This window comes from Amblyraja radiata, chromosome 3 (genome assembly GCF_010909765.2).
Source record: "Amblyraja radiata isolate CabotCenter1 chromosome 3, sAmbRad1.1.pri, whole genome shotgun sequence".
NCBI classification, from domain to species: domain Eukaryota; kingdom Metazoa; phylum Chordata; class Chondrichthyes; order Rajiformes; family Rajidae; genus Amblyraja; species Amblyraja radiata.
Genome location: NC_045958.1, coordinates 25,259,471 through 25,280,756, shown reverse-complemented (window position 1 = coordinate 25,280,756; position 21,286 = coordinate 25,259,471). Strand labels below are relative to the sequence as shown.

Genomic DNA, 21,286 nt, shown 5'->3' with positions numbered 1-21,286 from the left:
TAATAAATGTAATATGTATATAACGTTATGTAATAAATGTAATATGTATATAATGTAAATACAAGTGCCTGTAACATTTTAAAAGTAAAGAGGGAGATGTGATGTCTGTGATGTCTTTGCAATCAATGTAACAGAAACTCGTGCATGAGCCTCGTGACTAAGGTCAAGTGACCTTCAAGATAAAAGGCAGTGATTGCCGAATAAACGTGCTCTTGTTCTGGAACACAAACCCGGTGTGGACCTGTCTTTTGTGCTAGTCACAACGAAGCCTTACCTTCAGACGAGAATACCTTACAGCCGCTTCCTTACCGAAGACCGCGACTTCCGAAGTCGATAGGCCGCGCTGGATGGAGCTCCACCACTGGCAATATCGGCAAGAGATCCTAGGCTCCCGATGCAAAGTTCAGCACCGCCGCCTGCGGCTGGCCGCACCCCAGACCCGCATCTCCGTGATGTTTCATCGGCAATCTTCAGCTCACCGGAGTTCCAGCGCGGCGACGCGGGCAAGGCATCGCCCGCTCCGCGGGCAAGGCATCGCCCGCTCCGCGATAGCGCTCCAGCGCTGCACCACCGCCGAAGCCGAGGTTCTGGGCGGTCCCTTCAGGAAACGCCGCTCCAGATCCGCTGGTAGGCCGCAAGGACGGGTCGAAGGTGCAGCCCGGAGAAAAGCCGCCTCTCCGACCTGGTAGGGACCCTGAAAAGCAGTTTCCCCCTCCTCCTCCCCCCCTCCCCCCCCACATAAAAAAGACTAGATCTCCGAAAACAAAAACTCAACTAACTAAAAATAAAAAAAGAGGTGAACAAACGGACAGCTGCAGGCTGGGCAGCCATACCCATATAGGACGGCGCATAATAAGGGGATTATGTTGAGAGAGAAACAACAAAATATTAGTTTAGAAAGCCTTTCTTTTACACATAACCATGTTCTTTCAAGGTGATTAAATATAATTAATTATCAGTAACCCAGCATGGCACAATTGGGAGGAAAGGGCTTGTAATGCTAGATTCACTAAGTTTGTGGTTAGTACCATTCGCTCTTAGATTCCTATATCAGAAGTAGATCTTGACAGCGCAGTGGTGCAGCTGGTAGAGACCTGGATCTGTTCCTGACTTTATTTGGTTATTCTATTATTGCACCAGAACTTCTTTTGCACTACCTCATATTGCATGACAATCTTTGCACTATTTTACTGTTTTGTTCTTAGTTGTACTTATTGCTGTATCATAGTTGTACTTACTGCTGTCTGAGTGGAGTTTGCATGTTCTCCCTATGACCACGTGTATTTCCTCCAGGTGCTCAGTTTTCCTGCCATATCCCAAAGACATGGGGATTTCTTGGTTAATTGGCCCCTGTAAAATTGCCCTAATGTGTCGGGAATGGATAAGTAAGTGGAATAACATAGTACCGTTAATTGATGGTCAGCATGGACTCATGGGTCAAATGGGCCTGTTTTCATGCTATATCTCCAAACAAAACTAAACTAAACGGATCCACCTCGGGTTGGCAGGCAGTGGCTAATGGGATACAGCACAGATCGGTGCTTGGACCATTCACAATCTGAATCGACAATTTGGCTGAGGGAATCAAATGTTATGTTTCTCTATGCAAACCTAAATAAGATTGTGAGTACAGAGGAGGATGTAAAGAGTCTTCAAGATAATGTGGACACATTAGGTGAGTGGGCGAGAACATGGTAGTTGGAATATAACGTGGAAAAATGTCAGGTCATCTATTCTGGTACACAAAACAGATGAAACGGGGTTGTTAATCAGGTTGGAGATTTGGTATCATTAATACTGAAAGGAACATATGTATTTTTGCACAAGTTCCTGAAGGCCAACATGCAGATGCAGCAAGTGCAAGAAGGGAAAATGATATGTTAGCATTTATTATTATGGGATTTGATTACAGGAGTGACAAGGTCTTATTGCAGTTGTATAGACCATACCGGGCATTTAGTGTAAAATGGTGGTCTTTTCTTAGAAAGGATATCCATGCCAGAGAAGGAGTGTAGGACAGTTTGACTAGGCTAGTTCCAGGGAGAAGCAAAAAACTGCAGATGCTGGAGCAACTTAGTAGGTCAGGCAGCATCTGTGGGGAGAATGGATATGCGAGGTATCGGGTTGGGACTTTGCCTAGGGTGGTGGGTTTGAGCAGACAGGGACAATATTCTGTATAGGAAGGAACTGCTGATACTGGTTTAAATCGCAGATAGACAAAAAATGCTGGAGTAACTCAGCGGGTCAGGCAGCATCTCTGGAGAAAAGGAATAAGTGATTTCCTCAGACTGTCAGGGGAAAGGGAAATGAGAGATAAAGGTGGTAATATAGAGCTTTTTGTGTCGTCATGACAATATTCTCTTGTTTAGAAGAAATAAAGGAGATCTCATTGAAACTTTGCATAATTCTTAAAGACCATGACTAAGCTGGAATGTATTTCCCCTGTCTGAGGAGTCGAGGATCTGGGGACAGATTGAAAATAAGGAACAAACCATTTACGGCTGAGATGCGGAGAAATTTCTTCATGAAGTTGGTGGGAATCTTTGTCATTCTTTACCCCAGAGAGCTGAGGAAATGCAGTCACTAGGTTCATTCAAAATATAGATCAATTAAAAAGATATGAAAGGAATCAAAAGGGATATAGGAAAAGTACAGGAAAATGACCCTTGTAGAATTTCAGTATCTTGATAAAGGACAAGTCAGGCTTGAAGGGTTATATGGTGTACTTTTGTTCCTGCTACTGTTTTCTTATGTATGTGCCTTGTCCTGAGGTTACGTTGTGGTAGATATGGTCCTGTTGCTACTAACGTCCTGTAGCACTTATTGATGACCAGGTAGGTGGATCAATTTTACATTGATCCAAGTGTGCACGCTACAACAGGATGCAATGTGGCCTGAGTGTGAAAAGAACACTTCAAGATAAATGTCAAATGGTGATCACTTCTACCAATACACTTGTAAATAATTGAATCAGAAACAATTTGATTGATCAGGATGGCTTCCTTTTCCTCACACCGAATAGGAAATACTTGATTTTCAAAGGCTCAAATATATTTCATTTGAATGTTAGGACATCTGTAAAGTTTGGGGAATGGGTTTGTGGATTGGAATTTCAGAAGTGAAATTGTCAAATGCAAAGGTCCAAGACTTTTGACACCATTTTGTTTTCTTAACTTAGGAGAGTCGAGTGCTGCGGACTGTTCCTTTGCTGGCTGCCTGCCTTCCAGCTGACAAATGTAAAGTCTTTATTGGACGGCGCTTTAATGAGGACAGGTAAAGATCAATTCCATTTAATGTTCCTAAATTGTAACACCCGCAGCACTTTTAAGTACCACATTGCCTATAACGTTCTTTTGAACATGATCTTGTGTAAGATTCTCCATAAATTAATGGGTTTTGTTTCTTATTTGGATTCTGAAAAGTTAATCAATGAAAGAATAAAGTAACTTAAAAGACAAGAAAACTGGACACTCTGCTCAACTTTAAAAGGTGAATATCATTGGTGGCCTTCTGGAATATTAGGAAATTGTTTATTTTTATTGAATGAGTACTCACCTGATAATGTAGATGTAAGAGGGTTTTTATTGAAGAAAACACATTTCATCACACAAATTCCTCACACAATGCCAGCAGCTGGAAACTGTTGGATGCGAAATGTGTACGTGCTAACTGGAAATTCACAGAATGATTATAACTGTGAATTAGTGCTGAATCATCTGTTCACAAACCTGTAGATACCACAGATATCACAAAGGGAATCATAAGGGTTAAACAACATTACAAAACAGGGTGTTTTTCTCAGGGAATCAGCTATTTGAATTAAACAAGTGAAACTTCAATTGGCATAGCTGAATGATTTCTTTAACTTTCAGTTGGTCAGATAAAATGCCTTTTGTTATTTGTTATATTTGATCAAGCTAGATATTTTACAGTTTTACAGAAAATTACTACATTCTCCAACTGGGCATTTCTGGAATAGAAAATGGTGTTGGAAGAAGAAAAATGTTTGCAAACAATATACTACTTAGTAAATGGCCAGGCCTGGCCTATTTGAATCCAGTTATGTTATTTTTTATGATTCACTCCAGTAAGACTAATATTTAATTATTTATTCTAATATTTAATATCACATGTGAAGTTGCTGATGGGAACTACCGGTTAAATGATCAACATACATCAGCAATAAAAGCCTTTAAAAGGGACAATAAGATATCATATGAGAGACAATGCACCAGTCTTTTTTTGCTTTCAGAATAAATGAAGTAATTCCCCATTTAAAAAACACTGTTTGCATTCATTATTAGATTCAACTTCTCTGTATACACACATTTAAGCATAATTACTCAGAATAATTTAATCCCATTTTTTAGCTCTTTCAGATACATGTCTCTGAGCACAAGACGGATGACCTGGCAATGGCTTTCCTCTGAATGTGTACCTACAAAATGGTTTCCAAAATTCAAGTTCATGTTTCATTTTATGTAAATCACAATTTTGATAAAATCGCAATCTGAGGAAGAGAAGGTTAAACTCTGTAATGAGAGATATAAATACATCTTTACATCACCATATTCTGCTAATTTTGGTGTTCACATTATAACTAATAAGGTACATCTACCATAATCAATCTCCCAACAGCTTTTCTCTTTGAAGTAAATTAAAATGAAATATAATTGTTTTAAGTTTCTAAATTTAGCATCCAAATCATTTTTAAATCAAACAGCATCTTAATAGTGTCCTGAGGAAAAAGACACTTCGAGAGTCACTGAACGTATGAATTCATATTTGGAGATTACACATATGATAATGAACAATAATAATCAATTCACTGGAGTTCTTGTTAGTTTTTCACTGGAGTTCTTGTTAGTTTTTCACTGGAGTTCTTGTTAGTTTAGAGCTGTTTTGAGGCCTGACTTTTGTTAAGACGCTAGCAACTCTCTTGTGTTTACCGATTCAGATTCAGAGTAGTTTATTGTCATGCACACCAGGATACAATGAAATGTCTTGTTCGCATGAAACATGTCAACAGTATACTTTAATGATGGATACAGCAATAAGTACAACTATGAAGAAAACAGTAAAATAGTGCAAAGATTGTCATGGAATATGAGGTAGTGCAAAATAAATTCTGGTGCAATAATGGAATAACCAAATAAAGTAATTGTATTAACATAATATATAATTAATACAATAGATTTATTAATATAATGAATAACATAAGAGTAAGAGCATATGGCAATATTTTTGCGAAGGGGGTGTGAAAGAGTTGATTAATTCAGGAGTCTGCCAGCTGTGGGGAAGAAGCTGTTTTAAAGTCTGAATATCTGAGTTTTTACTCTCCCAGAGGAAGCGTCCAGGACCACATTTAAAAAGATACCATAGTTTAAAGAGATGACTGAGGAACTCAGACTACTTGACCGTCATCAAAAAAAAAAATCTTGTCCTATGTATTTCTGTTAACAACAAGGCTGAACACTACCACTGGAATTTTATCCAGTCAAGTATGTGGTAATGCACTTGGGAAGTCTTATTCTGGTATGGCATATGAAGAAAATGGCACTGACCTCAGGAGCATTGATGTACAGAGAGTGCAACTCCATATCTCTCTGCAAATTAAAGCAACGGTAAATAGGGTAGTGAGAAAGGTATTTGCATGCTTGCTTCATCGGCTGAGACATTGAGTATAAGAGTTCAGACTTTACTCTGGAGATACAACGTGGAAGCAGGCACTTCGGCCCACTGATTCCGCACCGATCAGTAATCCTACACTAGCTTTATCCTACACACTTGGGACAATTTACAATTCACAGACGCACAGTGCAGACAGCACCCGTAGTCAGGATTGACCCTGGTCTATGGCACTGTAAGATAGCAACTCTACCGCTGTGCCACTGTGCTGCCCCCAGTTGTGGTGTCATTATTGTCGCTGTATAAATCATTGGTTAGATGTTTGCCACACTACAGGAAAGATGTGATGGCAACAGAGACTGCGGGGAATAGATTCACCAGGATGTGGCCTGGAATGGAGGGCTGAATGTTTCTGGTGCAAAGGGAGAAATTTAAAGGAGACCTGAAGGGTAAGCTTTTCACACAAAGCCTGGTAGTTTTCTGGAACAAGCTACAAGACAAGCTGCTAGTGGCAAAATAATTGCAATGATTAAAAGGCATTCAGACAGGCACTTGGATATAAAAAGGCAAGGAGGGGTATGGGCTTCATGCAGGCAAATGAGATTCGTGTAGATGGGCATCACAGTCAGCGTGAACGGGGTTGATTGAAAGTCCCCTTTTCTGTGTTGTATGCTATTCTTTATATTGAAAATAGTCGAATCTCATTGTTATCACAGCATGAAAGAACATAATAATCTGGGCCAAAGGGAAAACGGAAATACAAACCAAAACTGTTCGCAATAGAGCAGTTCAAATAGTATCTCTGGAAAAAGAAACTGCTAACATCTGCCACAGAAGGCAGTGGATGCCAATTCACTGGATGTATTCAAGAGAGTTAGATATAGCTCTTCAGGCTAACGGAATCAAGGGATATCTCTTGCCCAGAATCTGTGAATTGGGGACTGGAGGACATAGGTTTAAGATGAAGGGGAAAAAAATTATTAGGAATCTGAGGTGTAGCTTTTACACACACAGGATGGTGTATGTATGGAACAAGCTGCCAGAGGAGTTAGTTGAAGCAGGAACTGTCCCAACATTTAAGAAACAGATAAACAGGTACATGGATAGGACAGGTTTGGAGGGATATGGACCAAATGAGGGGAGGTAGGACTAGTGTAGCTGGGATATGTTGGCCTGTGTGGACAAGTTGGGCCGCAGGGGCTGTTTCCACACTGTATCACTATGACTCTATGAGATATCCACGCCCAATAATTTGTTATTTTTTAACTCTCTCCACAACTGTGTCATTTGTGGATCTACATCCCTCGTCTTACAAAGTCCACAATCAGTTCCTTGGTCTTATTGATGTTGAGAGCAAGATTGTTGTTCTGACTATTTGGTCAGTCGATCGATCTCCCTCCTATCATCTAGATCATCATCATCTATAATTCGTCCAACAACGGTGGTGTCATCGGCAAATCTGAAGATGGAGTTCAAACTTTTGGTTTTAAATTATTTTGTTGAACCATAATAATAAATATTTTGGCAGATTTTTTTGGAAAATTTAGGTTAGTTTTCTACAAAGTGAGAATAATGGTTATTGTAACTTTCTTGGTACAAGATATTCAATGCTTAGTGTATAATCAGATGTATGCCAGTTTCCTTGTCATACAGCTAATTAGTGGGGGTTGCTGCAAATGACTAGATAGAGAAAAAAATCACGATACATTTAACTAAAAAAAAGAGTTTTCATGAGAAACCTGCTAAAGGGCTGAGGGTGGAGTTTTTAATTGTAAAATTAAATATTTTTTGTTTTGAATGTTCAAAATGTATATCCACTGGTTTGTGACATGCAAGTAAAGAGCCATGATAAAATCAAGCTGGCCCCATGTCAATGTGATGCAACATAAAGGCTTTCAACTTCATTGTTTCGTAGTCCTCTTTGCCTCAGGAGGAGTAAATTAGGAGCAATGTACTTTAGATCGTAAATCAAAAAAGATCTGTTTCAAAGATAATCAAGCAAGCACGAAGAGACTTTGATGAGTGGTATGACCCACCCTCAATAAACATGAGGACGTGTTTCATGGGGCTTATCCCACTTTGAATGGCTGACAGCAAAGCTACTCTTACTGCTCAATTTGGCATCCTGCCAAGAGAAATACTTTCCAGTGTATAATTCAACTGTTTTGGGGACATTATGAAGTCCCACAATCCTTTCATGGCAATCATGGTCCATCTGGACAGAATTTATTGATTGATTTAAAGATCTCAATCCTATCTCTGTGATGTTGAATGTTACTTTCACTAGGAGCACAGAAACACACATATCCCATTATGTTGTTTGATAAATGGAAACTCACCAAGATAAAGGTTTCCAATAACTTTATCTTCATATGAGCAGTAAAAGAAATAAGGAATTGTGCAGTGTTTAGATTCTGCCTTAGAATGATTTAGGGACTGCACAGTGACACAGCAGTAGAGTTGCTGCCTTACAGCGCCAGAAACCCGGGTTCGATCCTGACCACAGGTGGTGTCTGTACAGAGTTTGTATATTCTCCCTGTGACCACGTGGGTTTTCTACGGGTGCTCCGGTTTCCTCCCACATACAGGTTTGTAAGTTAATTGGCTTCAGTAAAATTGTAAATTGTACCCAGTGTGTAGGATAGTGTTAGTGGACGGGATGATCGCTGGTCGGTGCGGACTCGGTGGGCCGAAGGGCCTATTACTGCACTGTTTCTCTACAGTAAAGTCTAAATGACAGAGGATAGAGAAGATAATTGAATTTACAGGACTGAGTGTATTTGAAGCCTCCATGCAGATTATTGCTTCCCATTCATTTAGAGTCATACAGTGTGGAAACAGGCTTTTCGGCCCAAGCTGACCAACATGCCCCATTTACACAAGTTTGGCCCATATCCATCTAAACCTTTGGCCCATATTCATCTAAAACTTTCCTATCCATGTATCTGTCCAAATGTTTCTTAAATAAACAATTTCAAACATTAGTTAACAAAAGCTCTTACAAATTCTCTATTCGCATGTAATAAACATCATGTTTCAAATGAAAAAGGTTATGAATGAAATTTGATAAAACAGTTCTCCAGTCAGAAGGATCTCCAAGACTAGAAAAATTATGTCCTGCTGGTTTTTATTGGCAGTTGTTCGATAATATAACTTTAAATCCTTCTTCCTATATATATATATATATATATATATATATATATATATAATCATGGAAAAAAAAGATACTTGTCTGGAACTCAGTCTCCACCTTATTAACTCTCATGGTCAATTTTCTTCCCTTGTTCAAGTTTAGCCTAAGTTAAGAAAATTTGAGAATTTTTGATTCCATTCCCAAATGTCCTTGGCTGGATAGAGGTTAACTGCTGCAGATTGTATAAATCACATGAGTTGTGGCAGGGACACCTTTTTGTTGTCGTTTTTGCTGGACCGGTAGCTGACACACAGCAACCCTGCTGTTCAAACTCATTTCTTCTGGTTGAAGAGTACCAGCTGTTCACATGGCATTGCATTCAAGTGCAGACCTGTTCACAATTAGTATATCAGAATGAGCTTTCACAGTCATGTGTGCCAGCTTTGTTAGCTGGGATTCAAATTAAATGCAGGAGAAATCCGACTGGTGATTATACTTTAACTAGTAGTTTCTGCACATAACATTTTTCATTTGAAGCTTGATGTTTATTACGTTAATAGAGAATTTGAATTGGTTTTTGTTAACTAATGTTTGAAATAATTAATTAAAAGCATAGACTTTGCTTTGGTAGTTATCTGTAGATTGAAGACTAATCTTTGTCGGTGGTAGAAAAGATTTGTAAATGGGGAATAATCCAGAAGCACAAAATGTCCTCTGGGTGATTATTTAATGCAGCTCGAGGATGGAGACACAAGGAACTGCAGGTACGTTTATAAAAAAAGATACAAAGTGCTGAAGAAGGGTCCTGATCCGAAATGTCACCCATCGTTTTTATCCAGAGGTGCTGCCTGACCCGCTGAGTTACTCCAGCACTTTGAGTCTTCTTCTGTTGGAGGTTCTGCCCTCTTTAATTTGCAGGGTGGAATCATAATATCAGAATCATAACACACTTCAGGATTGTGCAGAATCTACATTTCAGCTGTCAAAGACTCCATGAAGGCTTCACATAGTACGATCAAGGCCAGAGATAAACCTAACGTTTGCTAACCAGGATGTGCAATTTTTCTGGTGTGGTAATGTCTCATTTAACTGGTGCTAAAGTGAGAGTTATTTTTGACAGCATTGCTGATGATTAGCATAGCACAACTTTACCAGTGCAGATTTTAGACTGTTGCATTGGTTCGGTTTCTCATGCACCTGCTTAATTGAGGGTGTTTTTTTAAAAGTCTTGGTTGATTTAAAATCTCAGGAAACTCAAAATAGAAAAGCAGCTTGAGGAATAACTGATATTGAGTGATATCAGATATTATGAATCTTTTAAAACCTGGAAAATTGGAATGCTGTAATATTATTTTACTAAACATGAACTCTGTTATCTATTTCAGTATTATGATATAAACTCTTCAATTAATGAGGAGACTTGGAGATCAGGCAGAGAAGTTACTGATCAAATTAAAAACATTGAGCAAAATCACTAAGTGCTAGAGGTACTCAGCAGATTAGAGATGGCGGCCCAATGGTGCAGCTAATAGAGCTAAAGCTTGAAGCACCAGAGACTCTGGTTTGATCCTGACCTTGGGTGCTATCAATGGAGTTTGCACATCTATATAACTAAAAGTCTCATCTTGACTACTTCCTGTCTGCGCTGTATATTGATTTTAGAAAAAAACGCTACCATATATCGCTATGATTTTTGGCCATCTTACTCACAGTCCTGCTCTGCTGACACAGCCCCGAGGATTTTTCCATCGATGAAAAATAAAAAAGTTATGAGTGGTTAAAAAATCTTGAGATCAGTTGATTGGTCCTCTCGCCTGTCAATCACCACGATGAAGGTAATGGGATTATAAAGCAGGATTATAAAACTCCGGATGCCTGGACATGTCAGTCACTCTGGAAGATCGTGAGGGAGAGTCCACAACTGTGATTCTAAGCTGTGAATCAACTGAACTGTGAGTCTGCAATGTACTTGCAATAAATGACTTGTTAGCCCTTAATGACAATGCAATGAGTTGTTTGGAAATTTGGTGGCCTGCACTCTGCTTGAAATGCTATGAAATTTAATTTGGTGGCCTGCACTCTGCTTGAAATGCTATGAAATTGAATTTGGTGGCCTGCACTCTGCTTGAAATGCTATGAAATTGAATTTGGTGGCCCGCACTCTGCTTGATATGGAATTTCAATGGACTAATCTTTATAATGGACTAAATTCAAATAGGACAAAAAAGACCATCTAGTCTTAATAATGATGACCAAGAAAAACTAACAGGATATTGTTAAATCCCACAACCCGGATCAAAACATCATGTGATAGGAGAGGATTAGACCATTCGGCCCATTAGGTTTACTCCGCCATTCAATCATGGTTGATCGATCTCTCCCTGCTAACCCCATTCTCCTGCCTTGTCCCCATAACCTTTGACACCTGTACTAATCAAAAATCTATCTATTTCTGCCTTAAATATATCCACTGAATTGGCCTCCACAGCCTTCTGTGGCAAAGAATTCCACAGATTTACCACCCTCTAACTAAAGAAATTCCTCCTCATCTCCTTCCTAAAATAACGTCCTTTAATTCTGAGGCTATGACCTAGACTCTCCCACTAGTGGAAACATCCTCTCCACATCCACTCTATCCAAGCCTTTCACTATTCTGTACATTTCAATGAGGTCCCCCCTCATTCTTCTAAACTCCAGCGAATACAGGCCCAGTGCTGACAAACGCTCATCATAGGTTAACCTACTCATTCCTGGGATCATTCTTGTAAACCTCCTCCGGACCCTCTTTAGAGCCAGCACATCCTTCCTCAGATATGATGCCCACAATTGCTCGCAATATTCCAAATGCGACCTGACCAGCGCCTTACAGAGCCTCAGCATTACATCCCTGTTTTTGTAAACAAGCCCTCTCGAAATAAATGCAAGCATTGTGTTTACTTTCTTTACTACCGATTTGACTTGCAGATTCAATATTTGAGAATCCTGCACCAAGTCCCTTTGCACCTTCAATTTCTGGATTCTCTCCCCATTTAGAAAATAATCTTTTCCTTTATTCCTACTATCATAATGCATGACTCCACAGTTTGCTACACTATATTCCATCTTCCATTTCTCTGCCCACTCTTCCAACCTATATGTAAATCCTTCTGCAGAGTCCCTGCTTTCTCTACACTACCGGCCCCTCCACCTATTTCCGTATCATCCGCAAACTTGGCCACAAAGCCTTCAATCCCCTCATCCAAATCATTAATATACAACGTGAAGAGCAACGGCCTCAGCGCTGAGCCCTGCAGAACTCCACTGGCAACCAACCAGAAATAGCCCCTTTTATTGCCACTCTTTGCCTTCTGCCATCCAGCCAACCTGCTATCCATGCTAGTATCTACCCTTTAGTCCCATGAGCTCTCATTTTCCTCAGCAGCCTTCCGTGTGGCACTTTATCAAAGGCTTTCTGAAAATCAAGGTAAACAACATCTATTTCCTCTCCTTTGTCTGTCCTGTTATAAAGGATATAGGTGGAAAGGGACAGTGGAAGGGGCGGAATAGTGGATTAGCACAGTAGAGCAGGATTAGAGTTGCTGCCTGACAGCGCCAGAGAACCGGGTTTGATCCTGAACATGGGTGCTCCCTGTACAGAGTTTGTATGTTCTCCGCGCAACCTGTGTGGGTTTTCTCCGGGTGCTTCCGTTTCCTCCCACACTTCAAAGACATGAAGGTTTGTAGATTAGACAAAAGTGCTGGAGAAACTCAGCAGGTGAAGCAGCATCTATGGAGCGAAGGAAATAGGCAACGTTTCGGGCCGAAACCCTTCTTCAGGCCGAAACGTTGCCTATTTCCTTCGCTCCATAGATGCTGCCTCACCCGCTGAGTTTCTCCAGCACTTTTGTCTACCTTCGATTTTCCAGCATCTGCAGTTCCTTCTTGAAGGTTTGTAGATTAATTGGCTTTGGTAAAATTCTAAATTGTCCCTCGTGTGTGTAGGATAGTGTTAGTGTGTGGGGATCGCTGGTCGGCACGGAATCTGAGTCAAAGGGCCTGATTCTGTGTTGTATCTCTAAACTAAACTAAATAGGTGCACATCTAGTGACAAATCCTATTTGGTATACTTGCCTTCGAAGGCTGAGGCATTGAGTTTATGAGTTGGTACATCATGTTGTAGTTGTGCAAAATATTGCTTCGGCTGCATTTGGAGTATTGTGTACCATTTTGGTTGTCACACACACCAAGGGCATGGTAACATTAGACAAAAAGTTTCACCAAACTGTTGCCTGGAATGGGGCTGCTTATTTACATGGAGAAATTGGGCTTATTCTCACTGGAATGTAAGAGGCTAATGGTGATCATATAGAGGTTAATAAAGTCTTGAGGGCCATAGATAAGGTGAATGGTCACCATCTTCCTCCTATGATGGGCGAGTCTATAATTTGAAGGCACAGGTTTAAGGCGAGATGGATGAAAATTAAAGGAGATCTTTTCAACACTGAGAGTGGTGGTTATATCATAGTCATAGAGTGATACACCGTGGAAACAGGCCCAACTTGCCCACACAGGCCAACATGTCCCAGCTACACTCGTCCCACCTGCCTGCGTTTGGTCCATATCCCTCCAAATCTATCCTGGAAGGAGCTGCCAGTGGATGAGGTACTAACAGTTACAATGTTTAGTAGAGACTGGCATTCGGATACTGGTGCTGGTAGAAGATGTGGGCCTAATGTTGCAAATTGGATTAACGTAGGATTAGCATAGATAGTCATCACTGTTGGCATAGATGAGCTGGGCTGAAGGGGCTATTTATGTGCTGTGAAACTAAATAGCTCTATGGTGGTATTGGTGTAATTACTGTCTCCACCAGGTCTGTACAGTGGCAATGTCTACGATTTCCAAAATAGAGGTGCACCTGTTACATATATATTGGTGGGAATGAGGTCAAGCAGATTTATCCATGATATGTTGCTTCATTCATTATCTGCTGCAGATTCAGTCTGGGAGCTGTGTCCTTTAGGACATGGCTAGCAAAATCAGAGCTAGTGCTTTGACGACGCTCTTTGAACTTCCCCACCCAGAGTACATTCTGTTCCCTTGGTTCTTTCAGTGGTTCTTCCAAGAGTTGTTCAACATGGAAGAGCACAAATTGGCTGGTACATGACTGTTGTAATTAATAATGAAGTTTTAACTTCTTTTGGAATCCGTGCAACATGATAAGGCACGTTGTAAATGGTGATTTTTTTTTCAGCAGCTATCAAGGCAGCTTGAAGAAAACCAATCATATCCAAGTTTAATCCAAGTAAACACTACTTCAAAGACAAATTCTATTATATCAGCAAAGCACACTGAAAAAAAACCCATAAAGCTATTAACTGACAAGAATGTATAGGAATACAAGTTTCACTGCCATGCTATGTAGCTTTAAGAAATTTAACTAATTTGATCTTGAATATCTAAGGACTGCCTTACACGTTGAAAAACAGTGCAAACATACCAACATCATGATACCAATAACACAAGGTCTGGGGCCACACTTACAAGTGCACAGCCATGCTAGGTGCCACAAATCTACTGTATAGAAGTAACTACTGTGCTTAACATTAAGTTGCTGGAGGACCTGTGGCAAATGAGAGTAGTGGTCCTTCCCAGGCTTCAAACTTAGATTAGATTAGATTAGATTATTTAATGACCACACAGTCAAGCTGGTGGAATTCAGGGTCAGTACAGGATGTACCCGACACACAGAGCCCTTGCACATGAATGAGTGTTGAAAGATCGGCAGGATGGATTTGCCAGCTATAGCAGGGCTTCAGGCACCTTCTGTTGAGTAGGAACCCGATTCATAGCAATATCGTTGCATCATGTTGAGAAAACTGAGTGGTTGAGTTAAACGCCCGGGTGTAACTACACATTGCCCTTGGTTGTCCTTAGTTTTTATTTAAGTATATGGCCAGATGGCTGCAATTCTGACCTGCAAACTGTTTGGATTGCAAACAGTTCTCAGGAATGAAACCCTGTCATAACCTGCAGAGGACCTGTAAAGTGGTTAGTAATAGAGATTCAAGCAGCACTACTATACGTCAAGGGTCAAGAGTGTTGAGTGTTTAGTTGTCATATGTACTGAAAATGAAACAATGAAATTCTTATGTGCTGCTGCTTAACAAGCCCGTAAACGCAATAAGTCACAGTTAATATGTGATGATCAAAAATACACTATATTAATATTATGGTGATCAAAATTGTGTAAAAACCGAAGGCTGCAGTACAACCCTTGACACAGTCCATAGAAAATTGTATGGAAGATGGTGAGGTTCTTCAGTCTGAAGAAGGGTCTCGACCCAAAACATCACCTATTCCTTCTCTACTGAGATGCTGCCTGTCCGCTGGGATTCTCCAGCTTTTTGTGTCTATCTTTTTTGAGGTTCATGTTGTGTAGCGTTCAAGAGTCTGATGGTTGCTAGGAAGAAGCTGTTTTTGAGCCTGCTGATCACAGTTTTCAGGTCAGAGTGTGGTCATGGTGGTGTGGGTGTTTAATGATATTGGCTGCCTTTTTGAGGCAGGGCCTCATAAAGATCCCCTCGATAGTGAGGAGGTCAGTGCCCATGATAGAGCGGCCAGTGTCTGCCACTCTCAGCAGTCTCATTCTTTCCATGGTGATCAAATTTTTGGACCAGTCCGTGATGCAACCAATCAGTATGCTTTTCAATGTACACCTGTAGAGTTTCAATAGAGTATACATGGTCAAAACTGAGACAGCTGCAAAATTTGCAACTTATAAGTTGTCAAAAATTTCTGACAGCATAAATTCTAATAAAATTTCCTGTCCCAACAGTTTTCGAGGATGTTGCCAGAACTCAAGGGTCTGAGCTGCAGGGAGAGGTAGAGTAGGCTGGGACTCTGTTCCAAGAGGATGAGGGGTGATTTCATTAAGGTGTACAAGATCATGAGAGGAATAGATCGGGTAGATGCACAGAATCTCTTACCCAGAGTAAGGGAATCAAGGACCAGAGGATATAGGATTAAGGTGAAGGGAAAAGATTGAATAGGAATCTGAGGGGTAACTTTTTCACACATAGGGTGCACCATGTGTGGAACGAGTTGTCAGAAGAAGTAGTTCAGGCAGGGACTACCCCAATGTTTAAGAAGCAGTTAGACTATTTTCCTATCTTGAGATAGAGGATCTTGCTTCCACGAGGGTTTTGCGAGTTCTCAGATCGCTGATAAGGCCAATGAAAGAACTACAGACCCTTCCACTCATGGGGAAGGGGGCAACTGACTGGGTGGGTGAATGGATAGTGTGCAATATGGTGCACGGCTTCCTCCAGTTTTGCTGTGTGCTCTTGATCCATGAGCTCAAGGATCAGAATGATCAAAACATTTCCGTCCAAGAGTGGTGGCATCTGAGATATGAGAAGAGGTCCATATCTCCCAGAGTCTCACCATGTAACTTTATGTTCAGAGGGCGGTGCTGTACAGGGTTTGTAGAAAATCTTTGTTGTGCAGATCTTGAATGTCGAGCCCATCATTTTATATGCCACCCTATCAGAGACATACCCTTTGTCTTGTTTTCCTTTGTCGGTCCTCTTTTGATTTAGTGAGCCCTTTCCAACAGAACATGTCTCGCCTTCCCCAGTACTTTTAGTCATTGCTATGCAAGCTGAAACCCATTTTTTCGACATCAATCTTTGAGCCACATATTCAATTTTTTTATACTAGGAATGAACAGGCTGTCTTATGAGGAAAGATTAAACAGTCTAAGGTTGCATGCACTGGAGTTTAGCAGAGTAAAAGGTCACTTGAACCGTACAAAAGGTTATTCCCTTTGTTGTTCCCCTTTAAATTTGGATCCCACTGGTCACATTATTTTAGCAGACCTTCCACCTTCACCCTATCGATGTTGTTGATTCCTATAAGGATTACAACTGTCTTTCCCCTCGCATTCTAATGCCCCTGTCCCACTTAGGAAACCTGAACGGAAACCTCTGGAGACTTTGTGCCCCACCCAAGGTTTCCGTGCGGTTCCCGGAGGTTTTTGTCAGTCTCCTTACCTGCTTCCACTACCTACAACCTCCGGCAACCAACTGCAACCTCCGGGAACCCCATGGAAACCTTGGGTGGGGCGCAAAGTGTCCAGAGGTTTCCATTCAGGTTTCCTAAGTGGGACAGGGGCATATGTTCCCTTCATCCCTAGGAGATGTCCTTCGCACTGGGGAGATATCCGCACAGGTTTCACAGGCTCAGGATTCATTTGCCACATTGCAGAGATTAGTATCTGTACCCCGAACCATACTACATGTCATTACTACAACCATTTTCGGTCCCCAAGCTTGAATGCTCCACCTGTGCTATGGTACTGTGCGCTCTTCACTCTGCGGTCTTTGCTCTCACCCATGCAGATTGCAGGAACCTTGTGCATGGGCTACTTTGTGATTTCCCCATTTCCTGCTTCACTCACAATTATACCTCCCTGTCCTCTCAAGACTGATCATTCCGGAAGCACTTAATCAAGAGTTGAACCTGCCTCTTGGAACTAAACATTCAAATAACTATTCCCTTGTCCTAATGCACTACAACATCCAAATCTCAGGCTTAATTCCATTAATTGTAAGCAGCACCGTAGATGTGGTCACCATGGGATTCAGTAGCAAGCATATACAGCATCTGTTACCCATCAACTGCCCTGCCACATCTATATTAATTAAATGAATTCATTTTATTAATAATATTATTGAAATACAAAGCTACATCTTTGCCTGTCTGACCTCAATGGGCATAGCATAGTGTGCTAAATCATACTGTATTATCTGAACTAACAGATATATTCACGATTTCCATCAATTTTGAGTGCTCTATTTCTGAGATTTGTTTTCATCAGTCAATGGAATCAATAGAATGCAGTAAAACATACATTTCCTGTGATAAAGAATTTGAGTTTTATTAATCAGGAATTAATTTCTAGCAAATGATTTTTACAGGAAGTGTATATTAGTGGTTATGTAGAATTATATATTTTTTACCTTCTAATTATAGCCAGATTCTACTTTATAGTCAAGATAGATTAGGTTAAAAGCCATAAAACAATCTCAGGAAAAAGTAAAATGAACAGAACAAGCAACATTTTGCAGCACTTTGAGTGAGAAGGGTTCTGGGGTCAAGGCCTAGAAATGTGAACCTACATTAGATGCTTAACTGAAGTCCTTTCTGGTTTCTCAGATGGATTTTAAACAGTCTCATTTCATTATTTCCAAGACAAGTAGAAAGTTATCTCCAGTTTCCTTGACTGTATTCCACTTTCGACCTTCAAAAAACAGCAGTTTTCTCGTCATTTTTCACATGTGGGGTTTGGCATCTCCAGTTTGGCCACATTTTTTTTTTTTTAATAATATTTTTATTAGAAGTATGTACAGTACAGTAGTCAATGTACAGTAGTATAAACCGCGGCATCAGTATGGCCACATTTCTTGCGCTATTCTCGTGAATGTACTTCCAAATTGCTGCATTGGTTGTGAATTGGAGCATGGAACTCAACACTAATGGAAGATAGACATTAAATGCTGGAGTAACTCAGCGGGACAGGCAACATCTCTGGAGAAAAGGATTGGGTGACGTTTCGGGTCGAGACCCTTCTTCAGACTGAGAGTCGGGAGGGAGAGAGGGAGATAAAGATAATAATAATAATAATACATTTTATTCATGGGCGCCTTTCAAGAGTCTCAAGGACACCTTACAAAAATTGAGCATGTAGAGGAATAACATGTAAGGGGAATGAAATAAGTAGTAGAGACATGACTAGTACACAAATTAAAGACAGAATTCAATACAAAACACAGTATGAGGCAATTAATGCACAGATGAAAAGGGACGGGGACGTGGGGCTAAGGATAGGCAGCGGTGAAGAGATGGGTCTTGAGGCGGGACTGGAAGATGGTGAGGGACACGGAATTGCGGATCAGTTGGGGGAGGGAGTTCCAGAGCCTGGGAGCTGCCCTGGAGAAGGCTCTGTCCCCAAAACTGCGGAGGTTGGACTTGTGGATGGAGAGGAGACCGGCTGATGTGGATCTGAGGGACCGTGAGGGTTGGTAGGGGGAGAGGAGGTCAGTGAGATATGGGGGGGCCAGATGGTGGAGGGCTTTGTAGGTGAGGACCAGGATTTTGTAGGTGATCCGGTGGGAGATGGGATGCCAGTGAAGTTTTTTGAGGACTGGAGTGATGTGATGCCAGGATTTGGTGTGGGTGATGAGTCGGGCGGCTGCGTTCTGGACCAGTTGGAGTCGGTTGATGTAGGTGGAGCTGATGCCAAGGAGAAGTGAGTTGCAATAGTCCAGTCGGGAGGAGATGAAGGCATGGATGAGTCTTTCAGCAGCAGGCGGTGTGAGAGAGGGTCTGAGTTTGGCGATGTTGCGGAGATGAAAGAAGGAGGTTTTAATGACATGGCGGATGTGAGGCTCAAGGGAGAGGGTGGAATCAAAGATCACGCCAAGGTTGCGGGCCTGGGGAGATGGGGAGACAGTGGTGCCGTCGATGGTGAGAGTGGGGTTATTGATTTTGCTGAGTGTGGCTTTGGAGCCTATGAGGAGGAATTCTGTCTTATCGCTGTTGAGTTTGAGGAAATTATGTTGCATCCAGGTTTTTATAGCTGACAAACAGGAGTTGATATGGGAGAGGGGGGGGGGGGGGGGGGTTGTGGGGGGATTTGGTGCCAAGGTAAATCTGGGTGTCATCAGCGTAACAGTGGAAGTCCAGATTGAAGTGGCGGAGTATCTGACCAAGGGGGAGGATGTAGATGATGAAGAGGAGGGGGCCGAGTACGGAGCCTTGGGGAACGCCTTGAGTGACTGCGGCTGTAGCAGAGGTGTGGTGTGGAGAGAGATGAAGTGGGATCTGTTGGAAAGGTAGGAACGGAGCCAGCTGAGTGCAGAGCCTTCAATGCCGAGGTCTTTGAGTCTGGTGAGCAGGATGTTATGGTTCGCTGTATCGAAGGCTGCGCTCAGGTCGAGGAGGATGAGGATATTGAGGGAACCAGTGTCAGCAGAGGTGAGGAGGTCGTTGAGGACTTTGAGGAGAGCAGTTTCTGTGCTATGGAGGGGGCGAAAGCCAGATTGGAGGGGTTCAAGTAGGTTATACGCAAGGAGGTGGGACTGAAGTTGTAACGCAACGATACGCACCAGGGTTTTTGAAAGAAAGGGGAGGTTTGAGATTGGGCGGTAGTTAATGAGAGAGGAAGGAACAAGACCAGGTTTCTTTAAGATTGGTGTAACGGCAGCAGTTTTGAAAGCGGAGGGGACAATCCCTTGGGACAATGAGGAGTTGAAGAGATTAGTGAGGTAGGGGCAGAGAACGGGGAGGCAGGACTTCAACAGGGAGTGGGGAGAGGGTCGAGGGAGCAGGTAGTGGGTTTGGAAGAGCTGATGAGTTTGGAGATTTCAATAGGGTGCTATGTCCCACTGGGAGAGGACGCGTTGTGGAGAGGGGTACGAGTGTGGAGGAAAGGAGGGCCTTGGTAGGTGGGGAGTAATGCTGTGGATCGGTACGGGTAAAGATTGAGTAGTGGTGTGTTTTATCACGAAAAGTTGTAGGAGAGTTGCAAGACCGGAGTAAGATAGGAGAGATGGTCGGCTGGAGTTTTCCCACTGGAGAAAGTGGTGCGTGGTTGGCGGAGTTGATATGAGAGAGAGGTAGCAGATTTTGCAGCAATGAGAGCATCTTTTGTAGTCGTGAGGTGGAGTTTGTAAGCTTCAAGGTGGACTGTGAGAGATGATTTATTTATAAGTCGTTCGAGTTGGCGACCAGTCTGTTTCAGTTTACGAAGTGCAGGTGTGTACCAGGGTGAAGATGTGTTGAAAGTTACGGTTCTTGTTTTGAGGGGGGCCAGAGTGTTGAGGGAGGTAGACAAGGTGGAGTTGAGATGGTTTGTGAGATCATCAGGTGAGATGGGGGTTGAGTCCAGGGGGAGAGTGGTGGAGAGCAGGTCAGAGAGATGGTGGGAATCAATGGATTTTTGATTACGGAAGGTGATTTCTCGGAGGAAGCGGGGGCGAGGTGTCAGAGAAGGGATGGTGAACCGTATAAGCTTATGATTAGAGAGGGGGAAGAGGCAAGGATGGAGGTCGAGTACCGGTTGATTTGTGGAGCAGACCAGGTCAAGGATGTGACCTTTGTCATGGGTGGGAAAGGTGACGTGCTGAGTGAGAGAGAAGTGGTCCAGTAAAAAGGCGAATTCAGATGCAAGCTTGCAGGTGGGGGAGTCCATGTGAATATTTAAGTCACCAAGTAGCAGCAGACGTGGGGAGAGGGATGAGGCAAGTGTGAGGAGTTCAGTGAAGTCAGATAGGAAGGAGGGGTTTGGTTTAGGTGGCTGGTAAATGAGGATGACTGTCATGGAGGAAAGGGCTTTGAAGGCGAGGAATTCAAATGATGCTACTGGGGGGAAGGTGAGTTCAGTGATACGAAAATTCTGGTTAAAAATAACAGCTAGGCCACCTCCATGGCGGGAGGGGCGGGGTTTGGAAATGTAATTAAATCCAGGTGGGGATGTTTGAT

The 21,286-nt window shown here is 42.0% G+C and overlaps 1 protein-coding gene across 1 annotated transcript in view; it reads left to right on the top strand.

Moving 5' to 3' along the window:
• dtwd2 (DTW domain containing 2) overlaps positions 1-21,286 on the top strand; it is a 160,296-nt gene that overhangs the window by 55,775 nt on the left and 83,235 nt on the right. The window contains exon 3 of the mRNA XM_033017477.1: positions 3,179-3,273. Coding sequence (XP_032873368.1) covers positions 3,179-3,273 — 95 coding nt within the window. The remainder of the gene's footprint in view (positions 1-3,178; positions 3,274-21,286) is intronic.